Below are 24,591 nucleotides of genomic sequence, written 5' to 3' on the forward strand. Positions count from 1 at the left end.
TTTTTTTGATAGCAAATTGAATGCCTTTCTTTGGAACAGATCAATGGCGGATGGGTTTAAATATTAGGGTTTGAAGATCGGTGTGGCAATGACATTTTTGTCAAAGGTAAAGAGATAAAGATTTCAATTCCGACTCCAGGGAGCGGTGCTCATCTCCGTTTCTTAGCTGAGGGAGCCAACATTGTCTGAAGACCCTTCCGTGGTCATGTGGCCAGCATTATGCGCTAAGTTGCAGAGAAGGCTGTTGCCTTCCCACCGAAGTGGTACCTATTTATCTACTCTCATTTGCATGCTTTAGAACTGCTAGATTGGCAAGAGCTGGAGCAAGTAACAGGAGCTCACGCTGTCATGAGGGGCTTGGGTCTCAAACGGCTAACCTTTCAGTCGATGAGCCCAGTGTCTTAACCACTAGGACACCATGTCCCCAATTTCAACAATGCTCACTGTAATCTCCAGTCCAATTACATGGAATTTGACAGGGTCCTGTATATATATATTGGGGGGAGGCTGAGCAAGGAGGGACATGGAGGAAGAGATCCATGGAGGAAGTGATCCATAGATCCTAGCCAACAATTCTAAGTCAAAGAAAGTTAGCTGTAATTACATCATCTTAGTCCACTGACCTTAGCTGCAAAGACTATAAGTGGCAAGAGTGAAACATGGGCAGCTACAGGCCTCTTCGTTTCAACTTGTCATAGAGTAAAGAGGAGATGTCGGCTCCAAATGGGTTAATTTAAAATTTAATTTAAAAATGAAACTTATGCAGTTTCACCGGAGCATTGAGACTCTGGAAACTTTCCAAGGTCATATAAATAGATGTGAAGAAGAAGGCAGATGGTCCCCATAAGAAAGAGAACTTGTTTATGTGGTCTATCTGGAAGCCTGAAGGTTGGGCTGGGAAATTCATGGTTTAATATTGTGAACTGGTGCCTTAGAAATTCAGAGTTCATTTTACCTCGCCATTTCTGCGCTGTGCATTCAATAAACAGTAAGCTTTTCAGAACTGAAACGATCCTGGGTTATTATTTGGATACTCAAGCTGGAGGTAGAGTAATCATGGTGGTTACTCAAGAGTAATCATGGTGGTTAGATCACGGCTAGCCTCTGAACCAGGGACACCCTCCACAGCTAACGTTGAAAGGAAAATAATAGTACATAGCATAGCGAAGCTCAGGTAGCAATTGGTTCTTCCAGCCCTAATTTAAATGTGATTCGAGGAAATGATAGCTTCATAGTTAATCCACATTTCCAAAGGTAATCTTACAACTTGAAATTTTATCAGCCGTAGTCTTCCAAAATTTTAAATCAAATAACATTTGGAACCTATCTATTGGGTAAGCACACCTCTCTCACAGCCAAACACCGTAGCGAAGGATCACAGCCTGGCATGATGCTAGAATTTCAGGAAATTGTTAGAGAAAAGGTAAATAACTTTCCAGTGATATACTGTATAAAGTGTTTTTTTTTTTAACCATGAGATCATTTTAGCGTGGAGGGGGTGGGGGAGAATTAACAGGCAAAAACACTTTTACTTGGTAAAACTGCTAGGGGAGAATATAATCTCTGCCCTTGGAAACTAATAGAACGCATCTTATTTCTCAACCGTATTCCGCTATTTTAAAATAAGGACTGGCGTGCCAAAGTCAATAGCAATATTCCGCTACGTAAGAGCAATGCGTTTTTTCTATTTGGTTGCAAAGGACGGAAATCAGGTTCATACTGATGGACTTCCTTAACGTTGCTGCAGTTTAATGTGCTAATGCAGAAGGTGGACTTCAACTCCCAGAATTCCCCATTGCATGAGATACGTAATTGCATGCTGGCTAGGGAATTCTGGGAGTTGAAGTTCTCCCATAGCAAAGTGGCTCAGGTGAGGTTGGAATGCACTGCTCTGACATATATATTTCACCCTTATATTTCAAAAAGTCCCCGTTTTCCCTGCCTTTATTCAATATATATATATATAAATGGCGGTGTGTGTGTATGTGTGTGTGTGTTCCAGCATAACTCTGGAACGCCTTGAACAATTTCATCCAAACTTAGTACACAGATGATTTACTCTCTGGAAAAAAATACTGTGTGTGTTCTGTTAAGTTACAGCCTGTTGTGCCTTAAAATGGGTTCTACTGTACTGCTGTAAAAGGCTTCTACTGTACAGCGTTGTGGAGTTACCATTGTAACGGCTTCACAGTACTCCACAAGGCGGCTCCCTCTGGTAAGGGGGAAAATCCAACATTAGAAATTGTGGTGACGTTCATGGAAGGAGGATTGGGATACATTAATATCCGGGCAGCGCCAGGTTATCCGCTAGTTTCACAATGAAGAGTGACTGGCAGATAAAGCCTTCTCTAACCCCCCTTGCTTAAATAAGACTCAATCATGAACTGAAAAATCGCCCATCCTGATGTGGAATATGGGGCTGGTGCTCATATGACGGCATGCATTATACTCACTGAACAACTTCTACGTGGTCCAGAGCCCATTGATCGTGGCCTGAGCCACAGTGGCGGGATTGCCACCAGCGAAGTAACACGCCTTTCATTCGTGCCTCCCTAAAAATGAGAAACGACACAATGAGGGAGCAGAAAAGAATAGAGCATAGAATAATAGAGTCGGAAGGGACCTAGGAGGTCTTCTAGTCCAGCCCCCTGCTCGAGCAGGAGACCCTATACCAGGAGTCAGCAAACTGCGGCTCTGGAGCCGCATGTGGCTCTTTCCTCCCTCTGGTGCGGCTTCATCACCGGTCGACGCCACAATTTTGAGAGGCGCTTCCGGTGGGGGAGGGGGAGAGAAGCACAGTGCGCCAGGAGAAGACTCTATGGCAAGGGGAGGGTTTTCCAGTTGTCTCCACAATTGATAGGGCTTTCGGTTATGACCGCTAGAGGAAAAAGTACGCCGCGCTAGGAGGAGATTCTATGGTGGGGGAACTGAACTTTCGGCCAGCTCCAGAATTGAACGGGGGGGGGGAGCCTTCCAGTTAGGACCTTTGTGGCTCCCGGTGTATTCTTTTCTGTGGGAAACGGGTCCAAATGGCTCTCTGAGTGTTTAAGTTTGCCGACCCCTGTCCTATACCATTTTAGACAAATGGTTGTCCAGTCTCTTCTTGAAAGCCTCCAGTGATGGAGCTCCTACAACCTCTGATGGGAAGCTATTGCATTGGTTGATTGCTCTCACCGTTAGGACATTTCTCCTTAGTTCCAGGTTGCTTCTCTCCTTGATTAGTTTCCAACCATTGTTTCTTCTCTTGCCTTTTGGTGCTTTGGAAAATAGTTTGACACCCCTCCCCTTTGTCTTTGCACGAGCCCCTCAAATATAGGAAAACTGCTATCGTGTCACCCCTAGTCCAGTGGTGGGCTTCTGCCAGTTTTGACCGGTTTGGGTGAACTAGTAGTTCCGGTGAGCAATTGGCACTGCCCACCTGCCCCTCCCCTATCCGGTTCTATATTTTTGTGTTTTTCAGCTCAGCTGATTTGCGTGGGGCAGCAAATTGCTGTGCCTCAGCTGTTTTACTCACCGGCGCTGCCGTAGAAAGTAAGTTTTAGAGCTTAAAATAGGTGATTTTTTAATGCTGCGCGCATGCGCGAAGCACATGTTAGGCACGCTTGCGCACAAAGTGCGAGTACACATACAAAGCGTATGATCACCGAATTGGTTGTTAAATCAGTTGCAGCCCACCCTTGCCCTAGTCCTTCTTTCTCTTAAGCTAAACATACCCAGTTCCTGCAACCGTTCTTCATATGTTTTAGCCTCCAGTCCCCTAATCCTCTTTGTTGCTCTTCTCTGCACTCTTTCTAGAGTCTCAAAGTCTTTTCTACATCGTGACGACCAAAACTGAATGCAGGATTCCAAGGGTGGCTTTACTAAGGCTTTGTATAGCGGTACTAAAACTTCGCGTGATCTTGGTTCTATCCCTCTGTTAATGCAGCCTAGGATTGCATCGGCTGTTTTGGCTGCTGCCGTACACTGTTGGCTCGTATTTAAGGGATTGTCCATTAGGACGTCTCAGCTTCCTCATCACCTTCAGAGATGCTGGACTTCAGTTCTCATAATCTCCTGCTAGACTGGATATTGAGGCCCAACACACATTGAGGAAATTGTCCTGCAGAACATTGCTCTGGGATTGAACCGCTACCTCCGACGATCAGCCGGGAGCGAACTGGTTCGCCCTGATGATAAGCTGGGCCCACCCGCTCGTCCGCACTATTTTCCTACCATTATCTTCCCAGCGGATTCGCGCAGTCGAGCAGATTGCCCCGCGAATCAGATGTGTTACTCCAAAGAAACCCGGAAGTGAAGAATTCTTCAAACTGCGCAAGTGCTCACCGAACCGGTTGTTAAACCGGGAGGATCCCACCACTGGTCTGGATGTGCTTTCAGATCTTTTAGACTATCTTTCCCCTAATCCTCACTCTGGAAGGGTGCTGAGGCCTTCCACACATCAAAAAGCTCATGATGCAGAAGGTTGGTTTCTATTTAAAGTTGCTCTTGAAATGGTTTTTTCGTGAAAATTTACAAGCAGGATGAAAATGCATCCTGGATTTCATTAAATGTCATGTTAAGATTATTGCTAGAAAAAAGCAAATTTTATCTATCATCTATCTATCTATCTATCTATCATCTATCTATCTATCTATCTATCTATCTATCTATCTATCTATCTATCTATCTATCTCTATATAACTATATATCTATATATATTATATAGATATCTATCTATCATCTATCTATCTATCTATCTATCTATCTATCTATCTATCTATCTATCTATCTAACTATCTACCATCTATCTATCTATCTATCTATCTATCTATCTATCTATCTATCTATCTATCATCTATCTATCTCTATATAACTATATATCTATATATATTATCTATCTATCTATCTATCTATCTATCTATCTATCTATCTATCTATCTATCATCTATCTATCTATCTTCTATCTCTATCTATCTATCTATCTATCTATCTATCTATCTATCTATCTATCTATCTATCTATCTATCTATCTATCATCTATCATCTATCATCTATCATCTATCTATCTATCTATCTATCTATCTATCTATCTATCTATCATCTATCATCTATCTATCTATCTCTATATAACTATATATCTCTATCTCTATATTATATAGATATATAGATCTTTATCTATCTGTCTTTCTGTCTGTATCTATATATCTATATTTATATAAGTGTGTGTGTATGCAAAGATGACTTACTCTCTGGAAACAAATAGTGTGGGGATAAGACATCCCTAAAACCCCTCAGGGTGTGTGTTCTGTTCAGCCTGTTGTGCCTTAAAATGGCTTCTACTGTACTGCAATAAAATGGCTTCTACTATACAGAGCAGTGGAGTTGCCATGGTAATGACTTCACAATACTCCATGAGGGGGCTCCCTCTGGTAAGGGGGAAAATCTAACATTAGAAATTACATTTGGTCCGGACATTTCCCCCCTATATATAAATACCCGGGCAACGTCGGATTATTGATTAGTATATACTAAAAAAAAATCCAACTAGCTGAGGAGAGAACCAGCATAGAACTTCAAGGAGAGAACCAACCTAGAGCTAAGAAGAAATTTCCCGACAGTGAGAACAATCAATCAGTGGAACATCTTGCCTTCAGAAGTTGTAGGTGGTCTAATACTGGAGGTTTTTGAAGAGATTGGACAACCATTTGTCCGAAATGCTTCCCGCCTGAGCAGGAGGTTGGACTAGAAGACCTCCAAAGTGCCTTCCATTAATCTGATCCCATTTTGAGTTCTAAAGCCATTATGAAAATCCCTCAAGTAATCTGGTTGTTGAAAATTGTATTAGAATCTGGCCATTCTGCACTAGAAATGGCTCGGAGGAATGCAGAGTGACTTACTGTAGGTCATACCTAACCTGATTCCCCCCAAAATTGGGAGTGTGATGTGTAGAATCTGGAGCTTCTGAAGGAAACATAAATTATAAAGCAGAAGATCTCATCCCTGGGCCGTCTGTCTCCTTGTTTCTAGTTTTATAAGTAGCTTTTTCAAAATTGAACTGCTTTTTTTTTTAAAAAAAATATTTATCTCTTTATTCTTTGTGAGCCATTCAGAGTGGCGTGTGGAGTTTGTGAGGAGTATAAATTTAATAAAATAAATAAACGCACCCAATAAACCAGTTCCCCTTCCCTGAAGTTGAATTCGCTAAAGATAACCATTGGTTTGGCTGCACGTTTTCAAAGATGGTCTTTTGTAGTTTTTGTGATAGATTCAAATGGCAATCTTTCAGTAACCAAGAGATTTTCAATCTCTCTCAAAAGCAGATTTTATCTGTGCTTTATTCAGGGATTAGATGATTTAGAAAGAAGGAGGACAGGCAGAGCCTGCAGGTGGAGTCAAGAGAGGAATTAGCCTGGCGTTGTAATGTTCCCACAAATGCTCTCAGTTCAACCTCTTGAATTCCGCTCTTATCTAAGCGCCAATTTAATGCTGACCGTTATTTGACTAGATTCCTGTGTTAGGCACGATCAGGGGCGGTATTGAGTTACTTTCCCTACCGGTCCGAATTGGCTGAATACCACCTCTGATGATAGCGTTAATCAGCTTAAAAAGCATTTAGCGCGAGGTCCTGAATTTCCGCGGTGGACGCCTTTTGCTCTAAAGAGAAACATAGTATAACGGCATACTCACAGTGGCACATTGTAAGACACTCTTTGTGCTTGTATAAAGTCTTTTGGCTGGTGTTGTGCAATGACTTGCCATGTAATTCCATTGTTTACGCTGTACTGGAGCAACACGGCTTTGTCCACAGTGTTGGGATCACTGAGATTTGTGTTGCAACTATCAGTTTGTGAAAGACTTCCAATTTGCAAAACAAACATTATTTTGCTGGGGGAGGAGGGAAGGGGAAAGCAGGAGGAAGGACGATAGCAAAGAGAACGAGTTAATTCATGATCTACGACAAGAACGAAAGAATTATCCAAATATTGGCAGCTACACACACACACACACGCACAGCCACAATGACAAACGCAAAACAATGAAAACTTTACAATTCTTAGTAATTAGCGCAATCAAATAATTCAATAATTAAAATTATATAAAATTATTATAAGAATTAGTCATTTTTTATCTGCTGTGGTTTTTTTATAACGATTGATGATTTTAATGTTTGTACGTTGTTAACCTCCCAGAGTCGTTGGATGGGGGGGAAATAAATAAAAAATACATATAAATACGTATTAGAGCAGGTAACTTTCTTCCCAGCGTTTCTATTATTATATATTTTGTCAGAATATTCATGAACTGGACATTCGCAAAAAAATCACAACTTCTCTTCAGAATTAGTGAGGTAAATAAGAAAGTAAATATCAACAGTCATGGACCAAGATCAAAATAACTAAACTTTAGGTAAAGTAACGGTAAAGGTTCCCCTTTGCGTGCCAGCTAGTCGTTCTTGACTCTAGGGGGCGGTGCTCATCTCCGTTTCAAGCCAAAGAGCCAGCGCTCTCCGAAGATGTCTCCATGGTCATGTGACCGGCATGACTAAATGGCAAAGGTGCCTAAGGTGGTCCCTATTTTTCTACTTGCATTTTTACAAGCTTTCGAACTGCTAGTTTGGCAGAAGCTGGGACAAGTAACGGGAGCTCATTCTGTTACGCGGCACTAGGGATTCGAACCGCCGAACTGCCGACCTTTCTGATCAACAAGCTCAGCGTCTTAGCCACTGCATCCCTCTAACTTCTCTTCTACTATGGTCTTTCCCCCTCCTACCTTCCTACTAGATTTCTATGCTTTGACTTATAGAACATCTATCTGAATGCATCCAAGCAAATTGTTTTCCATACAATTCAGTGTTTTGCACTTTGCACTTATACATTTGAAAATCATGTGAGCCTTAGCATCCAGCTAGCATAAAAATCTAAGAGAATATTTGTAGCTCAGGGTTCAACTGTGGGATCCTTGCTGCTCTCTGATCTTGGTGGCTTTTCTTGCAGATGTTTCATTACCCAACTAGGTAACATCATCAGTGCTAGAAAGGAGTGTGGTTTGCTCTTGCTCCAGCTAACAGCAAACAACAACCCAAACAAGGAACCGCCAAGATACTCTCAACAATGATAGTGCAAGCCACTAATAGTATATATAAACAGAGAGCAAACCCCACTCCCTTCCATTTGGAAGGTTGAGAGTTCAATCCTAGGTAGCGACAGATATTTCTTCCCGGGCGCAAAGAAAAAAAAAATCTGCTGTGAACTCCACGTGGCATCAGGAAGGGCATCTGGCCAGTAAACGCTCAGCTCCATCCAGTCGCCCCGACTCTACCCCGAATTACTTAAGGGATGAGAGTCATAAAAGGGGAGTTTAACTGCTATTCGTTTCCTGAATGCCGTAACCTTTTATCACGCTGTTTAAACGAGTTTAAGCAGTTTAAATTCATGATAACTAAAATTACCTTGCTCGCGTTAAATCCAGGGACTTTGTCACCGCTTGCCTGATCTGACAGCCATTGAAATAGAGAGAGTCACCATGAGCGTACGGGGCTAGCTGTCCACATCCGTTCCCTATCACTCCGCCCTGAATAATTTCCCAGTTGATTTCGGTAATTCTTGCCGACTCAAAATTGTCTTTAATGTAGCTGGGAAGTTCATGGTTGAAAACAGAGCAGTCATCACCTGAAAAAGAATAGACGGAAGTATCCAACCGTTATCAAGTTATTGCAACTGAAAAATTATATTCGTGTTTTCTGAACTGTCAACTTGGATGGATGCAACACAGATGTTCAAGATAATGAAGGGGTCCCCTATGCAGAGTTAGTTCCAGGCTTCATTATTTCCATCACTATGCAGTTTGGTCATAAAGTGCAACGTCATCTGACTCCACTGTTTAATGACAGCAATCACGGCACACACCCCACTGCTGTCATTTAGGCAGGATTGCAAGTCATTAAATGAATCCTATGAGGTTTTGTTGTGGCCTGCCAGTGGCCAGTGGAGCTGGCAACAGACTCGGACAGTGAAGAGGTTGGGGAGGAACATGGGTTAGTCCTGGAGGCTGGGGAAAGCTTGGATGAGGGCTCTGCGTCGGAGGCAGAGATGGGGCCGAGGCCGTCTGGCAGTGATCAGCTGCCTTCGGACCTAGACAGCAATGAGGCAGAGGAACAGCTGGAGCCTGTTCCCAGTGTGCGCATGCACAGAGCTGCCAGAAGAAAAGAATAACTAAGAAATAAGTGTCGACGGGAGTAAAGCCATAGGTGGACAGTGAATAGTAAATAAAAGAGGAGCGAAAGGGGAGTGGGCTTTTGTAGGAAACAATTCGTTTGTTCGTTTCAGGAGTGTGAAGATCTGTCTGTGAATCTCCGAGACTCTGTGTCCAGTCTTTCCTTCCACAGCATTGCTAGGGGGTGAACGGGCTCCCAGAGAGCCGGGCACAGCCTCATGGGCAAATGGCTGTGTTGCGCTGTCGCAGCAGCGCAACACAACAGCCATGAAGTGACCATGCTCACGAGCAGCCACCCGGCAAACCCCCTTTGCAGCTGGGCATAGCGCCATTCACTGACCTAGGGGTATCGCCAAGCCGCGTGAGTGCCTTTTCACCGCCACCCGGCTCCTGCGTCTTGGCGCCTTTGAAATGCCAGTGAATGGTGCTCTGCACGGCTGGAAAGGGGGGTTGTGCGCTTGCTCACGCGCCTCCCAGACTCACAATGCATGGCCCAGTTTTCATTACGGAGCCAGGGCATCTCCACCGCCGCTATCCCACCCTGGCTTTTTCTGTGGCTTCCAACTCGAGTCTTTCGGCAGTGGCCGCTCTGGGCACACACTCTATGGTTGTACGCTCTGCAGGCAGCTAGCCCACAACCATAGAGCTGTCCGAAGAAGTCTCCGTGGTCATGTGGCCGGCATGACTTACTGCCAAAGGCGCACAGAACGCTGTTCCCTTCCCACCAAAGGTGGTCCCTAATTTTCTACTTACATTTTTATATGCTTTCGAACCGCTGGGTTGACAGAAGCTGCGGCAAGTAACGCGAGCTCACTCCTTTATGTGGTGCTAGGGGTTCGAACTGCCGAACTAACAACCTTTCTGATCGACAACCTCAGAGCCTTAGCCACTGAGCCACCACATTTACCAATAGTAAATTCTGTAGATTTATGCATGTATTAATTTTTCTTCCCCTCACATTTTAGAACAGTATTTCCAAGCCGGGCATCCTTCAGATGCATTAACATTTCTATCTCTAGAAGCTGAAATTCTTTAGGCCGATTTTGGATCTCTAGGAGGAAAATTCTCAATGTCTACAGTAGGCGAGCCGGACAGATGATTTTTCAAAAATATTAATCAGAATTCCTCATTCAGGCGTTAAATGCATAGGGGCAACGTATCAACGCAACCTCCCACCAGAGAAGCTCTGTGAAATCACTATTTAAAGGTGCACAAACACACCACACATCAGAGAAAAGAAAAGGAGCATCTACACAAAATCTGACCTTGGTATTCTTCATCACAAATACAAATGGCACCCGTGGTACAATATCCGTGGCCACTGCAGAGTTTGGGACACGCTTCTCCAATGTAGACATGATCTATCGCCCAACTTTGTTTTTCTGGTTCTTCTCCTTTCTGGATCCATCGGAACTGAGTTGCACTAGAAATAAAATTGTCCACATGTTGACACAGGAAGTCAACATGGTTTTCAGAAAATACGTCAATACAGATAGCTCTTGTCTTAGAAACATTCATTTAATGACGTTTAGCCATTGAAAAAAGTAACTTTTGGCCGTTTTTCCACACTTACGACAGTCGCACATGATCAAAATTCAAACGTTTGGCAACTGCTTCATATTCATGATGGTTTTAGTGTCCCGGGGTTATATGATCCCCTTTGGTGACCTTCTGACAAGCAAGTCAATAGGGAAGCCAGGTTCACTTAACAACCGAGTTACTAACTTACTAACTGCAGTGACTCACTTAAAGTTACAACGGCACTGAAAAATGTGAATTATGACCGTTTTTCAGAGGTACAATCTTTGCAGCGTTCCCCATCATCATCTGGCAAGCAGAAAATTCTGGCAATGGGGAAAACAGATTCACTTAACAACCGCGTCACTAACTTATCCACTGCAGTGATTGACTTAAGAACAGTGGCAAGAAATGTCAAAAAGGGCACAAAGCTCACTTAACAACTGTCTCGCTCAACAGCAGAAATATTGGGCTCAACTGTGGTAAGTTGAGGACTAGCTGTTAATTTGTGTTATTCTGGCGTATGATATAGGCCAAGGGTGTCAAAATGGATTTTTTAAAAGGGCCGGATCAACATTGTAGTTATTCTCCACGGGATGGCCAGCAGGGAGAGGAGCGAGGGGGGAATCAGGACGGATGCCTCCTGCAGCACTCTGCCAGCCGAAAATGGGCCTCCCGAGGCCCCCCCATGCGGCCCGTATTTAGCCAGCAGAATGCGGCTCCTATTTTCAGCCCATTTTCGGCCCGTTTTCACCGGAAGAGGCACCGCGGGCTGGTCCCAAAGGCCATATTTAAGCATCCCGCAGGCTGTATCCAGCCTGTGGGCCTTGAGTTTGACACCCCTGATATACAGTATTTTTCAGACTATAAGACGCACTGGTGTATAAGACGCACCAAGATTTCGAAGAGGTAAGTAAGAAAAAAAGATTTTGGCCTCCCCGGCCCCCAGGAGTACTCCGCAGGCTTCAGCAGAGCTGGGGGAAGGCAAAAATGTCCCTGTTTGTCACTAAAACGGGGGCATTTTTCCCTTCCCCCAGACCTGCTAAAGCCTGCAGAGTGCTTCTGGGGAGTCGGGAAGGCAAAAATAGCCCCGTTTTTGATAAAAATGGGATGTGGGGGGCGGGCTGTGGAAGGCCACAAATGGCTGTATTCGGTGTATAAGACGCACCAACATTTCCATGCTCTTTTAGGTGTGGAAAAGATGCATCTTATACTCTGAAAAATACGCTAGCTAAAGTCAATGAATGTTGTGAGGGTTGATATATTGCTGAAGATGCGCAGTGCGGTCACATTTCGGAGAGGATCAGTGGTGGGTTACGACCAGTACACCCCAGTATGGGTGTACTGGTGCCTGCCGGGAGCACCGGGTACTGTTCTGGTACAGTGCTCTGGAGGGCCCACCTGCCCACGCTCCTTACTGGTATATTTGAGCTCTTCGGGGTTTCCGTGCACAGAGCGTACGGCGCCTGCGCGACGTTCCGCCGAGTAGCTGGAGCATCAGGCAGCGTCGCAGGCGGTAAGTACGCATGAGCTGCTGCATGCGTTGTGGTGGACGCCAGAACCCACCACTGGAGAGGAAGCTACCTAGAGGAGACATGATCCGGCAGTTGGACAGTTATCCTCTTCCAAGTGGAGCTGTTGACGGAGTTATAGATGGTCGCCTCGTGAAACTGAAACGGGGAGCAGCCAACGCTGTTGGAGGAGGACGGAAGGCACTGGGTCTGGACGAGCTGCCAGGAGTCTAACCTGAACGAAAGCAAAAGAGAGATAAAATTGCTAGGTGTGGAAGGGGGAGAATGCATTGGCAAACAGTGGCAGCAAAACACCTGGGTGATAATAGAATAGAATAGAATAATAAAATATGGAAAGGAATGGAATGGAATAGAATAATAAAATACAGAATGGAATGGAATGGAATGGGATAGAATATGATAGAACAGGATATGGAAAAGAATAGAATAGAATAGAATAGATCCTATCCTATCCTATCCTATCCTATCCTATCCTAGAAGAGAACAAAATAGAATAACAGAGTTGGAAGAGGCCTTGGAGGTCTTCTAGTCCAACCCCCTGCCTAGGCAGGAAACCCTACACTACTTCAGACAAATGGTTAGCCAACATCTTCTTTAAAACCTCCAGTTTTGGAGCATTCACAACTTCTGGAGGCAAGCTGTTCCACTGGTTAATTGTTTTAACTAGATAAACAAGACATGTTTATAAATTCCAATAATAGAAGTTGAATCAAGGGAGATTTTACATTCATATCAAACAGTTACATTTATATTTACACAAATGTTAAATAAGTGTAGAATAGGTATTCCGAATCTTCAAGTCCACAATATTTTCAATCGAGGCCATAAGTTTCATATTTTACCTAGCATCCTTAGAGTATTCCAGCATTACCGAATGGAGATCACCACAAGATGTTGCTTCACAACCAACGACAATCTGAAATAATTAAAATGAAATGCGTTTTCTCTTCAGTTTGGTCATTCGGTTTGGAACAATTTGTTCTCATTGTCCATTCTGATAGTAGACCATTGCATGTGTTTGTTCCAAAATAGGTAAAGATAAAGGTTGCCCTCGCACATACGTGCTAGTCATTCCCGACTCTAGGGGGCGGTGCTCATCTCCCTTTCAAAGCTGAAGAGCCAGTGCCATCCAAAGACGTCTCCACGGTCATGTGGCCGGCATGACTAAACGCCGAAGGCGCACGGAACGCTGTTACCTTCCCACCAAAGGTGGTTCCTATTTCTCTACTTGCATTTTTACATGCTTTCGAACTGCTAGGTTGGCAGAAGCTGGGACAAGTAACGGAAGCTCACTCTGTTACCTGGCTCTAGGGATTTGAACCACCGAACTGCTGACCTTTCTGATCGATAAGGTCAGTGCGTCTTAGCCACTGAGCCCCTTTGAGTTCTAGTCCCGCCTCAGCCAATCTTAAAGACAGTTGGGTGATTTTGGGCCAATCCTTCTCCCTCAGCCCAACCCACCTCACAGGGTTGTTGTAGGAAAAATAGGAAGTGAAAGGAATATTAGGTATGGTGGCCACTTTGAGTTACTTACAAAGTAATAAAGGCAGGAGACAAAAATCTAATAAATAGGCCCTAGATACCACTCTTTTCACCCACCGTCTGCATATTCATGTTAATTTGATATTATTGTTTGAGGCACTCATGTAATTTCCAAAAACTCTAAATAAGCAACGTATAGTAAATATGCGATAATCACTTGAACATCTATCAGTTTCAGGACAATTCTGATTAAAGTCAATGCTTTACTCCGAATGCACAGAAATGTCTTCTTACTTTAAACTGTATCATATATCCAGGTTGTATAATGAGTTCGCGGGAGGACAAGATATTATACGTCTGATCCTTTTTCTTATTTGGCCAATAGAGATGAAAGGAGGGGTTACCGCAGAATCCCGCAGTCCTGACTGCGTTTGGATAGAAACTCCAGTTTTCTTCGTGGGAGATCCCTTCTGTTAAGATCAAGGAGTGAAAATGAAGCAGAGAATTATTCGATGCAAATATAGACAGAATCGTTAAAACGTGTTTGTATATTCAGGATATATAAGCATCCTCCAAAGCCTAGGGGGCAGATTATAGGTAGCGCAATGTATCTAACGTGGTCAAATCTTCCCTATATATAAAAATGGCGCTCTGTGTGTGTGTGAGTATTTGTGTGTGTGTGTGTGTGTTCTAGCACAATTCTGGAACGCCTTGAATTTTGGTTGAAATTGCTTTTCAACCAAACTTGTTACACAGATAACTTACTCTCTGGAAAAAAAAAATACTGTGGGGATAAGACACCCTTAACACCCTTCGGGATGTGTGTTCGTTAAGATACAGCCTGTTGTGCCTTAAAATGGCTTCTACTGTACTGCCTTTAAAATGTCTTCTTGCCAGTATGACTATATGGAACACTGAAGTGGTACCTATTTATCTACTTGCATTTGCATTCTATCGAACTGCTATGTGGATAGGAGTCAGAGATGGTATTCTGCCGGTTCGGACCAATTCACACGGATATGACCTGCCCAGTCGCCCTGACTCTATTTCATCCTATTTAGGGACATTTTTTTAGCAAAGCGCATGCACGGAAGTTCGGGCGCATGCGTGCCCAGAGCGTGTATGAACCGGTAGCGAAGGTAAGTGAAAACCATCCCAGGCAGGAGCTGAGGCAAGAATGGGAACTCACTTCATCTGCGTGGCGCCCGGGGTTCGAACCTGGGCCGTCAGCTTAGCGTCTTTAACTGTTGAGCCATCGCACCCTCGTAGTAACTTTTTGGGTAAGAAATTAATTCACTATTTGATTCTTACCATCATCAAAGGTGTCCACCAGTTGACTTGGATTGATTTCTGCTCCGCCAATCAGTATATTATCCAGGGCCCACTGAGCGCGATCAAACCCCGAAACGACAATGCCGTTGTTAATCACAAAGGGTTGCCACCAGCGTAGGCGAGTTGTGTTGGTCAGAGCCTCTTCTGGGAGCAGAATATAATCGTGCCTGATGGAGATATATTTCTGATAATCCATCTCATGTAGTAATGTCCACGATATTCCTATATTATGTTGGTTCAAGAGAAAGCAAGAATTAATACATGTCTGAAAGAAGGAATTCATAAATGTCTGAGATTCCTTGCGGAGTTCTCAACAGCTGATTTGTGATGAGGGCTGCCCTTTTATAAAATGAGAATAATCCTCTTTCTCCAAGCAATCATTATGAACACAGAATATAGGTTCATAGAAAATAGACATTGCCAGGTAATATATATATATATAGAATACTAGCCGATAACCCGGTGCTGCCCGGATATTTATTTATAGGGGGGAAATGTCTGGACCAAAGATACTTTCTAATGTTGGATTTTCCCCATTACCAGAAGGAGCTCCTTTGTGGAGTACTGTGTAGCCGTTACCACGGCAACTCCACTGTGCTGTACGGTAGAAGCCATTTTAAGACAGTACAGTAGAAGCCATTTTAAGGCACAACAGGCTGTATCTCAACAGAACACCCCCCCCCCCTTCGAGGGCTGTTAGGGGTGTCTTACCCCCACAGTATTTGTTTCCAGAGAGTAAGTCATCAGTGTACCATGTTTGGCTGAAATTGCTCGAGGTGTTCCAGAGTTATGCTGGAACACACACACACACACACACACACACACACACACACTTATGTATATAGAGATATATTATCTGGCAATATCTGTTTTTGTTCTAAAGTTTTCCATAGACATTTTGTTTGGAAAAATTGGAATAATAATAACTGGAGTAATTGGAATGGAATAATATAAAAAAATGTTCCTTGTGCATAATCATGATTTGTGGCACAATAATTACAAAACAATAATTGCTTTACTTTATGCATGGATAATGAAAAAAATAAAGAACCCCCCCCCCCAAATAAGGCGTGGGGAAACAAACTGAACATCTATGATTTTCTGAGTCATTTTGCTAAATATGTCGGATTATCTCTTAAAAATGGTCATCCCTGGGATCTTCTAATAAGAATTATACTTGTGAGAAGAAATGCTTTATTCTATTTCTTCAAGCATGCAAAAAAATTATCTTTCAAGAGAAGGAATAAAGCATAATTTTGGACACTGTACAATTTTGTTTCTGCAATCCAAAACATCTGGCTAGGAGCGTGAGTTTCAGTCAGCCCCACTGGGCTACGCTGGTATATATTGTGTATCTAAACTTTCTTTGTTTTTTCCCCTGTCATATATGTAGAGATGGAACAAAAATCAGAAAAAACAGGAGCCTGTTGAAACCAGTAAAATTTGAAATTCCGACATCAAGAGAAAGGCATTTTAAAAAAGCAAAAGTTCTATTGCAAAATATGGCCTTGTCTATAGCGAATAGTCTTCTTTTGTATATTTTCTATTGTTAGATCAAGAGAGGGCAACTATGGCCTCTTTATGAACTTGGTATATCTAGTTTGATGAAAAGAAGGACTAGGGGAGACATGATAGCAGTCTTCCAATATCTCAGGGGTTGCCACAAAGAAAAGGGAGTCAAGCTATTCTCCGAAGCACCTGAGGGCAGGGCAAGAAGCAATGGGTGGAAACTAATCAAGGAGAGAAGCAACCTAGAACTAAGGAGAAAATTCCTCATAGTTAGAACAATTAATCAGTGGAACAACTTGCTTCCAGAAGTTGTGAATGCTCCAACACTGGAAGTTTTTAAGAAGATGTTGGATAACTATTTGTCTGAAATGGTGGAGGGTTTCCTGCCTAGGCAGGGGGTTGGACTGGAAGACCTCCAAGGTCCCTTCCAACTCTGTTACTCTATTCTAAATGACTTGTGGACTTCAACCCCCAGAATTCCAAAGCCAGATGTGCTTTCTGGGGGCACGGAAGCCAGGAATTCTGGGAGTTGAAGTCCACAGGTAGTAAAGGGGCTATAGTTCTCCATCCCTGTGTTAGACTAATAGAAATATTTGTTAGGTATCATATAAATCACTTGCCTCCATCTGTTGAGTAATCCAGTAGAACTCCTTCCTTTCGACATGTTGGTCTATGACAAGTGGTCATGTTGTTTTCACTCCCTATTCTTCCCCAGTATTGTAGAAACCTGGATTAAAAAATGCATCACTAAGGATATACTTTAATAACGTGCTGGAAGAAAATGCATGTGGGTTTAAGTTCTGGATACTTCCTTTTCTCAAGGTTCTTCCGAGGGACTCATGGAGCACAACCTGAGACGTCATGGGTTACTTAAATACGTTAAAACTCCTACTTTGATGTCTAGACGCTGATATCATTATTGTGGGAAAAGTGAATTTCAGAAACTAGATGTTTGATCAGAGCTAGACTAGATCAGCCATCTACAAAAGCTACTTATAGGGAGTCTTTTCCAAACCTTCCTTCTACAATTTACTCCTTTTCTTGCATTTTTGGTGTGGCCTGTTCGCCATTGCCCCCTCCAGCAGCCAAATCAGAGGAGGAGGAGGTGTGGGAGTCAGGGCCAACATCAAGGCAATCTGAGAGTCTGAGAGGGAATGGAGCTGTCAGAGAGAGAGAGACGGAGGCGGAGCCTGGGCTGTCCATCAGCCCTCAGATGGAGCGTCGACAGCCCAAGGATTGGAGGAGGCTGATGAGGAAGAGGAGGAACAGCTGGATCCAGTGCCTGATGCGTGGATGTGCAGAAGGTAGAGGAGAGTAGTGGAAATCTATGGGCTGGTCCTTCGGACAGAAGAGCCACCACTGCTAGCGAGGCCCCAATTTAGCTCTGGGGATGTGCAGAAGGCAGAGGAGAGGAGAGCAGTGGAAATCTATGGGCCAGTCCTTGGGACGGAAGAGCCACCCTGCTAGCGAAGCCCCACCCTAGCTCTGGGGATAAAAGGCAGAGGACGGAGATGAATAGATGTGAAAGACAACTATTCATCTTCCAGCCAGATGGACTTGTAACTGAGAGATAAGATAGCTCGTGCTCCTAATAAAGCAATAATTTATTTAAACATAGAGGGTTTGTCATGTTTGGGGAGCTGGGTCAGAACAATTTTGGGGGGCAAAATCCATCTGTGGATTTAATAATTTAAAGGCTATTCCTTTCAACCGTGAGAATTTTAAAAAGTGCATACACTACAGGGCTGCAGCGAGAGCAGCCTTCAACAAGATGAATTATATATGGTCCAGCTTTGGAAGGGTGGGTAATTTATTAAATTATTAATAACTTTTCATGAGGCTAGCTGACAGATGTGGTCAGCTGGGGAAATAAGTCCTTCCTTCCCTTCCTTCCTGAGTTGACATTTTAAGGATGAAAGATTTATGCCCCGTGGCACCGTCTTCTCCGCCTTCCGGAGTCGCACCGTGGTTATTATTCATCGCTAACCGTCATTCAAACGGATGAGCTACGTTCACCTCTATGAGGTAAGCTGACCTACTTTGCGCCCCGCAGGTCCAGGTCTTGAGTCACTGCCTGCCTCACTGTTGGTCCCCCAAAATATAGAGCCGTGTCCTCGGCCAGGACCCCACATTCCAGGCAGGCCAGTCCGCCTTCCAGGGACATCCATAAATCAGGGCGAATTTCTTCGTTGTCAAAACGCTCCTTCAAGAAGGTCTGGTGAGGAATTGCAAGATATGAAAATATAGGCTGATGGGCTGTTTTCTTCTTTCAGGTGAAATGTTCAGAAAAATACAGTTCCTTCATTCCTCTTCCTACCCTTCTTTCCTCCCGCCCCTTTCCTTCCTTCCTTCCTTCCTTCCTTCCTTCCTTCCTTCCCTCGTTCCTTCCACTCTTCTCCCTTCCCTTCCCTTCTCCCCATTCTATACCAGAAAAATACAGTTCCTTCATTTCTCTTCCTCCCTCCCCCTTCCTTCCTTCCTTCCTTCCTTCCTTCCTTCCTTCCTTCCTTCCTTCCTCCCTCCCTCCCTCCCTCCCTTCTTCTCTTCTCCCTTCACTTCCCTTCTCTTCCCTTCTCCTCATTCTATAACAGAAAAATACAGTTCCTTCATTCCTCTTCCTACCCTTCTTCCCTCCCTCCCCTTTCCTTCCTTCCTTCCTTCCTTCCTTCCTCTCTTCTCCCTTCACTTCCCTTCCCTTCCCTTCCCTTCTCCCCATTCTATACCAGAAAAATACAGTTCCCATCTTCCTCTTCCTACCCTTCCTCCCTCCCTCCCTCCCCTTTCCTTCCTTCCTTCCTTCCTTCCTTCCTTCCTTCCTTCCTTCCTTCCTTCCTTCCTTCCTTCCTTCCTCTTCTTTTCTCCCTTCCCTTCCAGAAATAGATTCTGGAATAATAATGTTGTGTTTTCTGCATAAATGTAATCCAAATGCATTTTAAAAGGTGAAGGTTTCCCCTGTCCAGTCGTGTCTGAGTCTAAGGAGCAGTGCTCATCTCCATTTCTAAGTTGAGGGAGCCAGCATTGTCTGAAGACAATTTCTGTGGCCAGCTGGCCAGCATGACTATATGCCGAGGTGCACAGAACACTGTTGCCTTCTCAACAAAGTGGTACCTATTTATCTATTCACATTTACATGCTTTCGAAGTGCTAGGTGGGCAGGAACTGGGGCAGGAATGGGAGCTCGACCCACTGCATGGTGCTCGGATCTCGAACCCGGATTGTCAGCTTCCCAGCAGACAAGCTCAGCGTTTTTAACTACTGAGCCGCCACGCCCCTAAATACAAATTAGTCAGACCCCAAACCAAGAGTGACAGGTGGTAATTCTTCCAAGCTGTCCCTTATTGTTTCACATCTACAGACAGAATCTTGCCAGACTCTACTATCTGCATCTACAATGTACTCTGTACTGTTAGGGAGGACCTGTCCCCACCCTCTTTCTCTCACACAAAATATCTAGGTGAGATGTCTCTTACTTCTCTGGAATGCAGTCCCTCCCTCCTGGGAACCTGCTCCAACATTACATTCCCTCACAATGCTTTTATAATACTTCATGATATGCCACTGATGGCGAACTTTTTCGGCACCGCGTGCTGAAAAGGGAGCACTTTGCGCACGCTCGTCAGGACCGCAACCAGGAAGAGGGGATGTCCAGGGGGCATGCATGTGCCGGAAAATAAACTTCTGGTTTCTGGCCCAGAAAATAAGCTTCTGGTCTTCTGGTTACTGCCATGCATGCGCCAATCAGCTGGCCGGCATGCATGCTCACGCTGAAAAATAGAAGATCAGCTCTTCCGGTTACTGAGACTGCCGCACGCACCAGCTGATCGCTGCATGCGCACCAGAAACCCAGAAGAGGAACGGGCGATGCTGCATGTGCCAGGCGACATGGCTCTCTGCGTGCCACTTCGGGCACGCATGCCATCGCTTCTCCATCATGGTGATATGGTATTACTTTGAATGCAAAGATTTAGCTTATTTGCATGTCTTTCCGTGGTCCAAATGCTCTTTTAAGTACCTTCAGAGGATGGGTCAAGTAACAATTCGGCCCGGAGTATCCAGGGTCGCAAATGCACTGCCCTTTCAAGCAATCTCCATGGCCTTGGCAGTTTTCGACACAACCGGGCCCAAGGTAGAAATTGTCAATGGCCCACTGCATATCGGAGTACTTCTGATAGAACCTGAATCTCACCGGACTGCAGGAAAACATAAGAAGAAGAAGAAGAAGCTGAGATTATTACACACAACTTTTTTTTTTTTTTTTTGGTCCATTCATTTTTCTGTTTGTCTGTAAGGTTTTTTTAAAACTAATTTTAGTTTTAGTTAAATTGAGTTTCGTTTTAGTTCTTTCTTTGTTTATTTTCATTCCTGCAACTTCTCCGTGTTCTTCCATTTTTCCTACCAGCTTAGTTCATCTGCAAATGCTTGCAATTTATATTTTCCTTTTTTTACAAAATTTCCATGCCTTTTATATCTAAATCTTGTCTAATATTTATTTTATTATATTTATTCTAAAATCTTACATAATATAGGATCTTGACAAACTTGAACATTGGGCACTATCTAACAAAATGAAATTCAATGGTGAAAAGAGTAAGGTTCTACATTTAGGCAACAAAAATGAAATGCACAGGTACAGTATAGGTGGTACTTTGCTCAACAGTAGTAACTGTGAGAGGGATCTTGGAGTCCTAGTGGACAACCGTTTAAATAGGAGCCATCCGTGTGCAGCAGCTGCCAAAAAAGCCAACACAGTTCTAGGCTGCATCAACAGAGGAATAGAATCAAGATCACGTGAAGGGTTAATACCACTTTATAAGGCCTTGGTAAGGCCACACTTGGAATACGGCATTCAGTTTTGGTCGCTACGAAGTAGAAAAGATATGGAGACTCTAGAAAGAGTGCAGAGAAGAGCAACCAAGATGATTAGGGGACTGGAGACTAAAACATATGAGGAACGGTTGCAGGAACTGGGTATGTCTAGTCTGATGAAAAGAAGGACTAGGGGAGACATGATAGCAGTCTTCCAATATCTAAGGGACTGCCATAAAGAAGAGGGAGTCAAACTATTCTCCAAGGCACCTGAGGGCAGAACAAGAAGCAATGGGTGGAAACTGATCAAGGAGAGAAGCAACTTAGGAGAAATTTCCTGACAGTGAGAACAATGAATCAGTAGAACAGAAGTTGCCTCCAGAAGTTGTGAATGCCCCAACACTGGAAGTCTTTAAGAAGATGTTGGATAGCCATTTGTCTGAAGTAGTGTAGGGTTTCCTGCCTAGGCAGGGGGTTGGACTAGAAGACCTCCATCCAACCCATCCAACTCTGCTATTGTATTGTATTATTGTATTTCTGTTTAGCACTTCCAATGTTAATATAAATATTAAATATAAATGGCACGATTTATAGGACACGATTTCTAGAAAATATGCTTTCTCAGTTCTGGAAAACTTTGCAAGATATTTATATGAGTTCAAGTTAAAAAGGAAGGATTGCATTGAAAGGGGTGAATTTGTCTTCGTTGACATTTTTAAAGGGAAATTAAATAAGGTAGTCCTTGAGTTAGGACCACAGCTGAGCCTAAAATGTCCACGGCAAACGAGACAGCTGTTTTGAGCGAGCTTTGCCCCATTTAACAACCTTTCCTAGTCACATTTGTTAAGTGAATCTCTGCATTGGTTAAATTAGTAGCACGGTTGTTATGTGAATCTGACTTCCCTGTTGACTTTGCTTCACAAACGGCGATCACATGACCCCGGGACTCTGCAACCGTCATAAGTACATGCCAGTTGCCAAGTGTCCAAATTTTGTGACCACGGAGATGCTGCGACGGTCGTAAATGTGAAAAATGGTCATAAGTGACCTTTTTTTCAGTGCTGTCGTAACTTCAGACGATTACTAAATGAACAGTTGTAAGTCGAGGACTACTTGAATGGGAGAATCAACCCTTCAGTATTTCTGGCCCCGGTTTTCTTTTAACCAACTGATGGAGCGTTTTTGGAAACGCAAAAACTTTCAACTCATTTACACCATGTTCTAATCTCTCGTTCTTTGGTACATTGTAGTTCCCCCTCCTTTGTTAGGATGCCATGCCTCTATTTGATAGTTAAGTATAAAGGTAAAGGTTCCCATCGCACATGCGTACCAGTCGTTCCTGACTCTAGGGGGCGGTGCTCATCTCCGTTTCAAAGCCAAAGAGCCAGCGCTGTCCTAAGACGTCTCTGTGGTCATGTGGTTGGCATGACTAAAAACTGAAAGCACACGGAACGCTGTTCCCTTCCCACCAAAAGTGGTTCCTATTTTTCTACTTGCATTTTTTACGTGCTTTTGAACTGCTAGGTTGGCCGAAGCTGGGACACGTTAACGGGAGCTCACTCGGTTATGCGGTGCTAGGGATTCGAACCGCCGAACTGCTGACCTTTCTGATCGACAAGCTCAGCGTCTTAGCCACTTGAAGTATCGTTTCCTACTTACTTTCCTACTAGGTTTTCAGGCAATGGGTAGGTTATCCTTTTCCATCCTTTGGTCGGAAAGAAGACAGAGGGCTGGGAAACGGTCCCAGAGCACTTTGGGTCGGCAGGCAAACATTGAGGGATGAGATATCTCCAACTCACGCCAAAATCAGTGGAGTATTGTACGTGGACTTGGTTTTGAGCAATTTTTTCGGAGGTTTTACATCCGACGGAAATCTAAGGGGTGCAAAAACACGAATGCATTTTGTTAAAAAAAAAGCAGATCTTAATGCATAAAAACAATGTTATTTCAACAGAAGAAACGTATATTTATAGTTATATTTATATTTGTATTTTATCTGTTATTTGTTGTGTGGACTGTACACCGCCCCGAGTCCCTTTTTGGGAGAGGGGGCGGTTTAGAAATGCGAAGAATAAATAAAATAAAATAAATAAAGAGAATATTTGTAGGTCAAGGTTCAAATGAGGGACCATCAGTGAATGAGTGGAGTGCTCCACCAGAAGCCAACAGGTATGCTGGCAGATTCAGACAGTGGGGAGGTTGGGGAGGAACATGGGCCAGTCCTGGAGTCTGGGGAAGGCTCTGATGAGGGCTCTGCGTCAGAGGCAGAGCGGGGGCCAGGGCTGTCTGACAGTTATCAGCTGCCTTCGGAGTCGGAAATCAGTGGGGCAGAAGAACAGCTGGAGCATGTTACCGATGTGCGCATCCACCAAGCTGCCAGGAGGAGGGAACGGTTAAGGAACAAGGGCCAACCTGGGAGTAAAGCCATAGGTGGACAGGGAATGGCCCCTCCCTTAGGGAATAAAGAGGAGCGAAAGGGGAGGGGAGTTTGCAGGAGACAATTAGTTCAATTCCTTCGGGTGAAGATCTGTTCCTGACTTCTGGCCAAGTAATTGCTGCTACAGCATGGAGTTTGGAAGATATCAACCTGGCAGCTCTCCAAGCCTGATAAAGGTCTGTAGTTGTGAAATCTCTTGAAAGACTGTTGACCAGGACTTTGTTGGAGAGGAATTAACTTTAAACTAAAAAGAAGTTTTAGGGACGAGGAGTCGGCTTCATGCTTTTGGGAAGCCTCGGTCAGAACAATTAGTGAACACTGCTAGCCTATATCACCCAATATCTTTCCACGTGGTACTCCGGGAACTTAGCCCATCATTAGAATAGACTTTACAATAGGACTAAGGGTAAAGCGATAGCCGTATACCAGTATTTGAGGGGCTGTCATAAAGAGGAGGGGTTCAATTTATTTTCCAAAGCACCAGAAGGCAGGACAAGGAACAATGGATGGAAACTAATCAAGGAGAGAAGCAACCTGGAATTAAGGAGAAAATTCCTCATAGTTAGAACAATTAATCAGTGGAACAACTGAAGTTGTTGTGAATGCTCCAACATTGGAAGTTTTTAAGAAGATGTTGGATAATTATTTGTCTGAAGTGGTGGAGGGTTTCCTGCCTAGGCAGGGGGTTGGACTGGAAGACCTCCAAGGTCCCTCCCAACTCTTGTTATTCTATTCTAAATGACTTGTGGACTTCAATTCCCAGAATTCCAAAGCCAGATGTGC

General features: G+C 43.8%; 1 protein-coding gene across 4 annotated transcripts in view; it reads right to left on the minus strand.

Moving 5' to 3' along the window:
* RELN (reelin) overlaps positions 1–24,591 on the minus strand; it is a 351,649-nt gene that overhangs the window by 11,625 nt on the left and 315,433 nt on the right. For all 4 annotated transcript variants that reach the window (XM_081957930.1, XM_081957928.1, XM_081957927.1 and 1 more), the window contains 12 exons: positions 23,031–23,245; positions 20,578–20,755; positions 18,605–18,780; positions 17,186–17,292; positions 15,036–15,278; positions 14,019–14,194; positions 13,085–13,158; positions 12,295–12,456; positions 10,458–10,615; positions 8,429–8,648; positions 6,667–6,864; positions 2,454–2,552 (listed from right to left, as the gene is read on the minus strand). In XM_081957930.1, coding sequence (XP_081814056.1) covers positions 2,454–2,552; positions 6,667–6,864; positions 8,429–8,648; positions 10,458–10,615; positions 12,295–12,456; positions 13,085–13,158; positions 14,019–14,194; positions 15,036–15,278; positions 17,186–17,292; positions 18,605–18,780; positions 20,578–20,755; positions 23,031–23,245 — 2,006 coding nt within the window. The remainder of the gene's footprint in view (positions 1–2,453; positions 2,553–6,666; positions 6,865–8,428; positions 8,649–10,457; positions 10,616–12,294; positions 12,457–13,084; positions 13,159–14,018; positions 14,195–15,035; positions 15,279–17,185; positions 17,293–18,604; positions 18,781–20,577; positions 20,756–23,030; positions 23,246–24,591) is intronic.

Source organism: Natrix helvetica (assembly GCF_964273705.1).
Source record: "Natrix helvetica genome assembly, chromosome: 6".
NCBI classification, from domain to species: Eukaryota; Metazoa; Chordata; class Lepidosauria; order Squamata; family Natricidae; genus Natrix; species Natrix helvetica.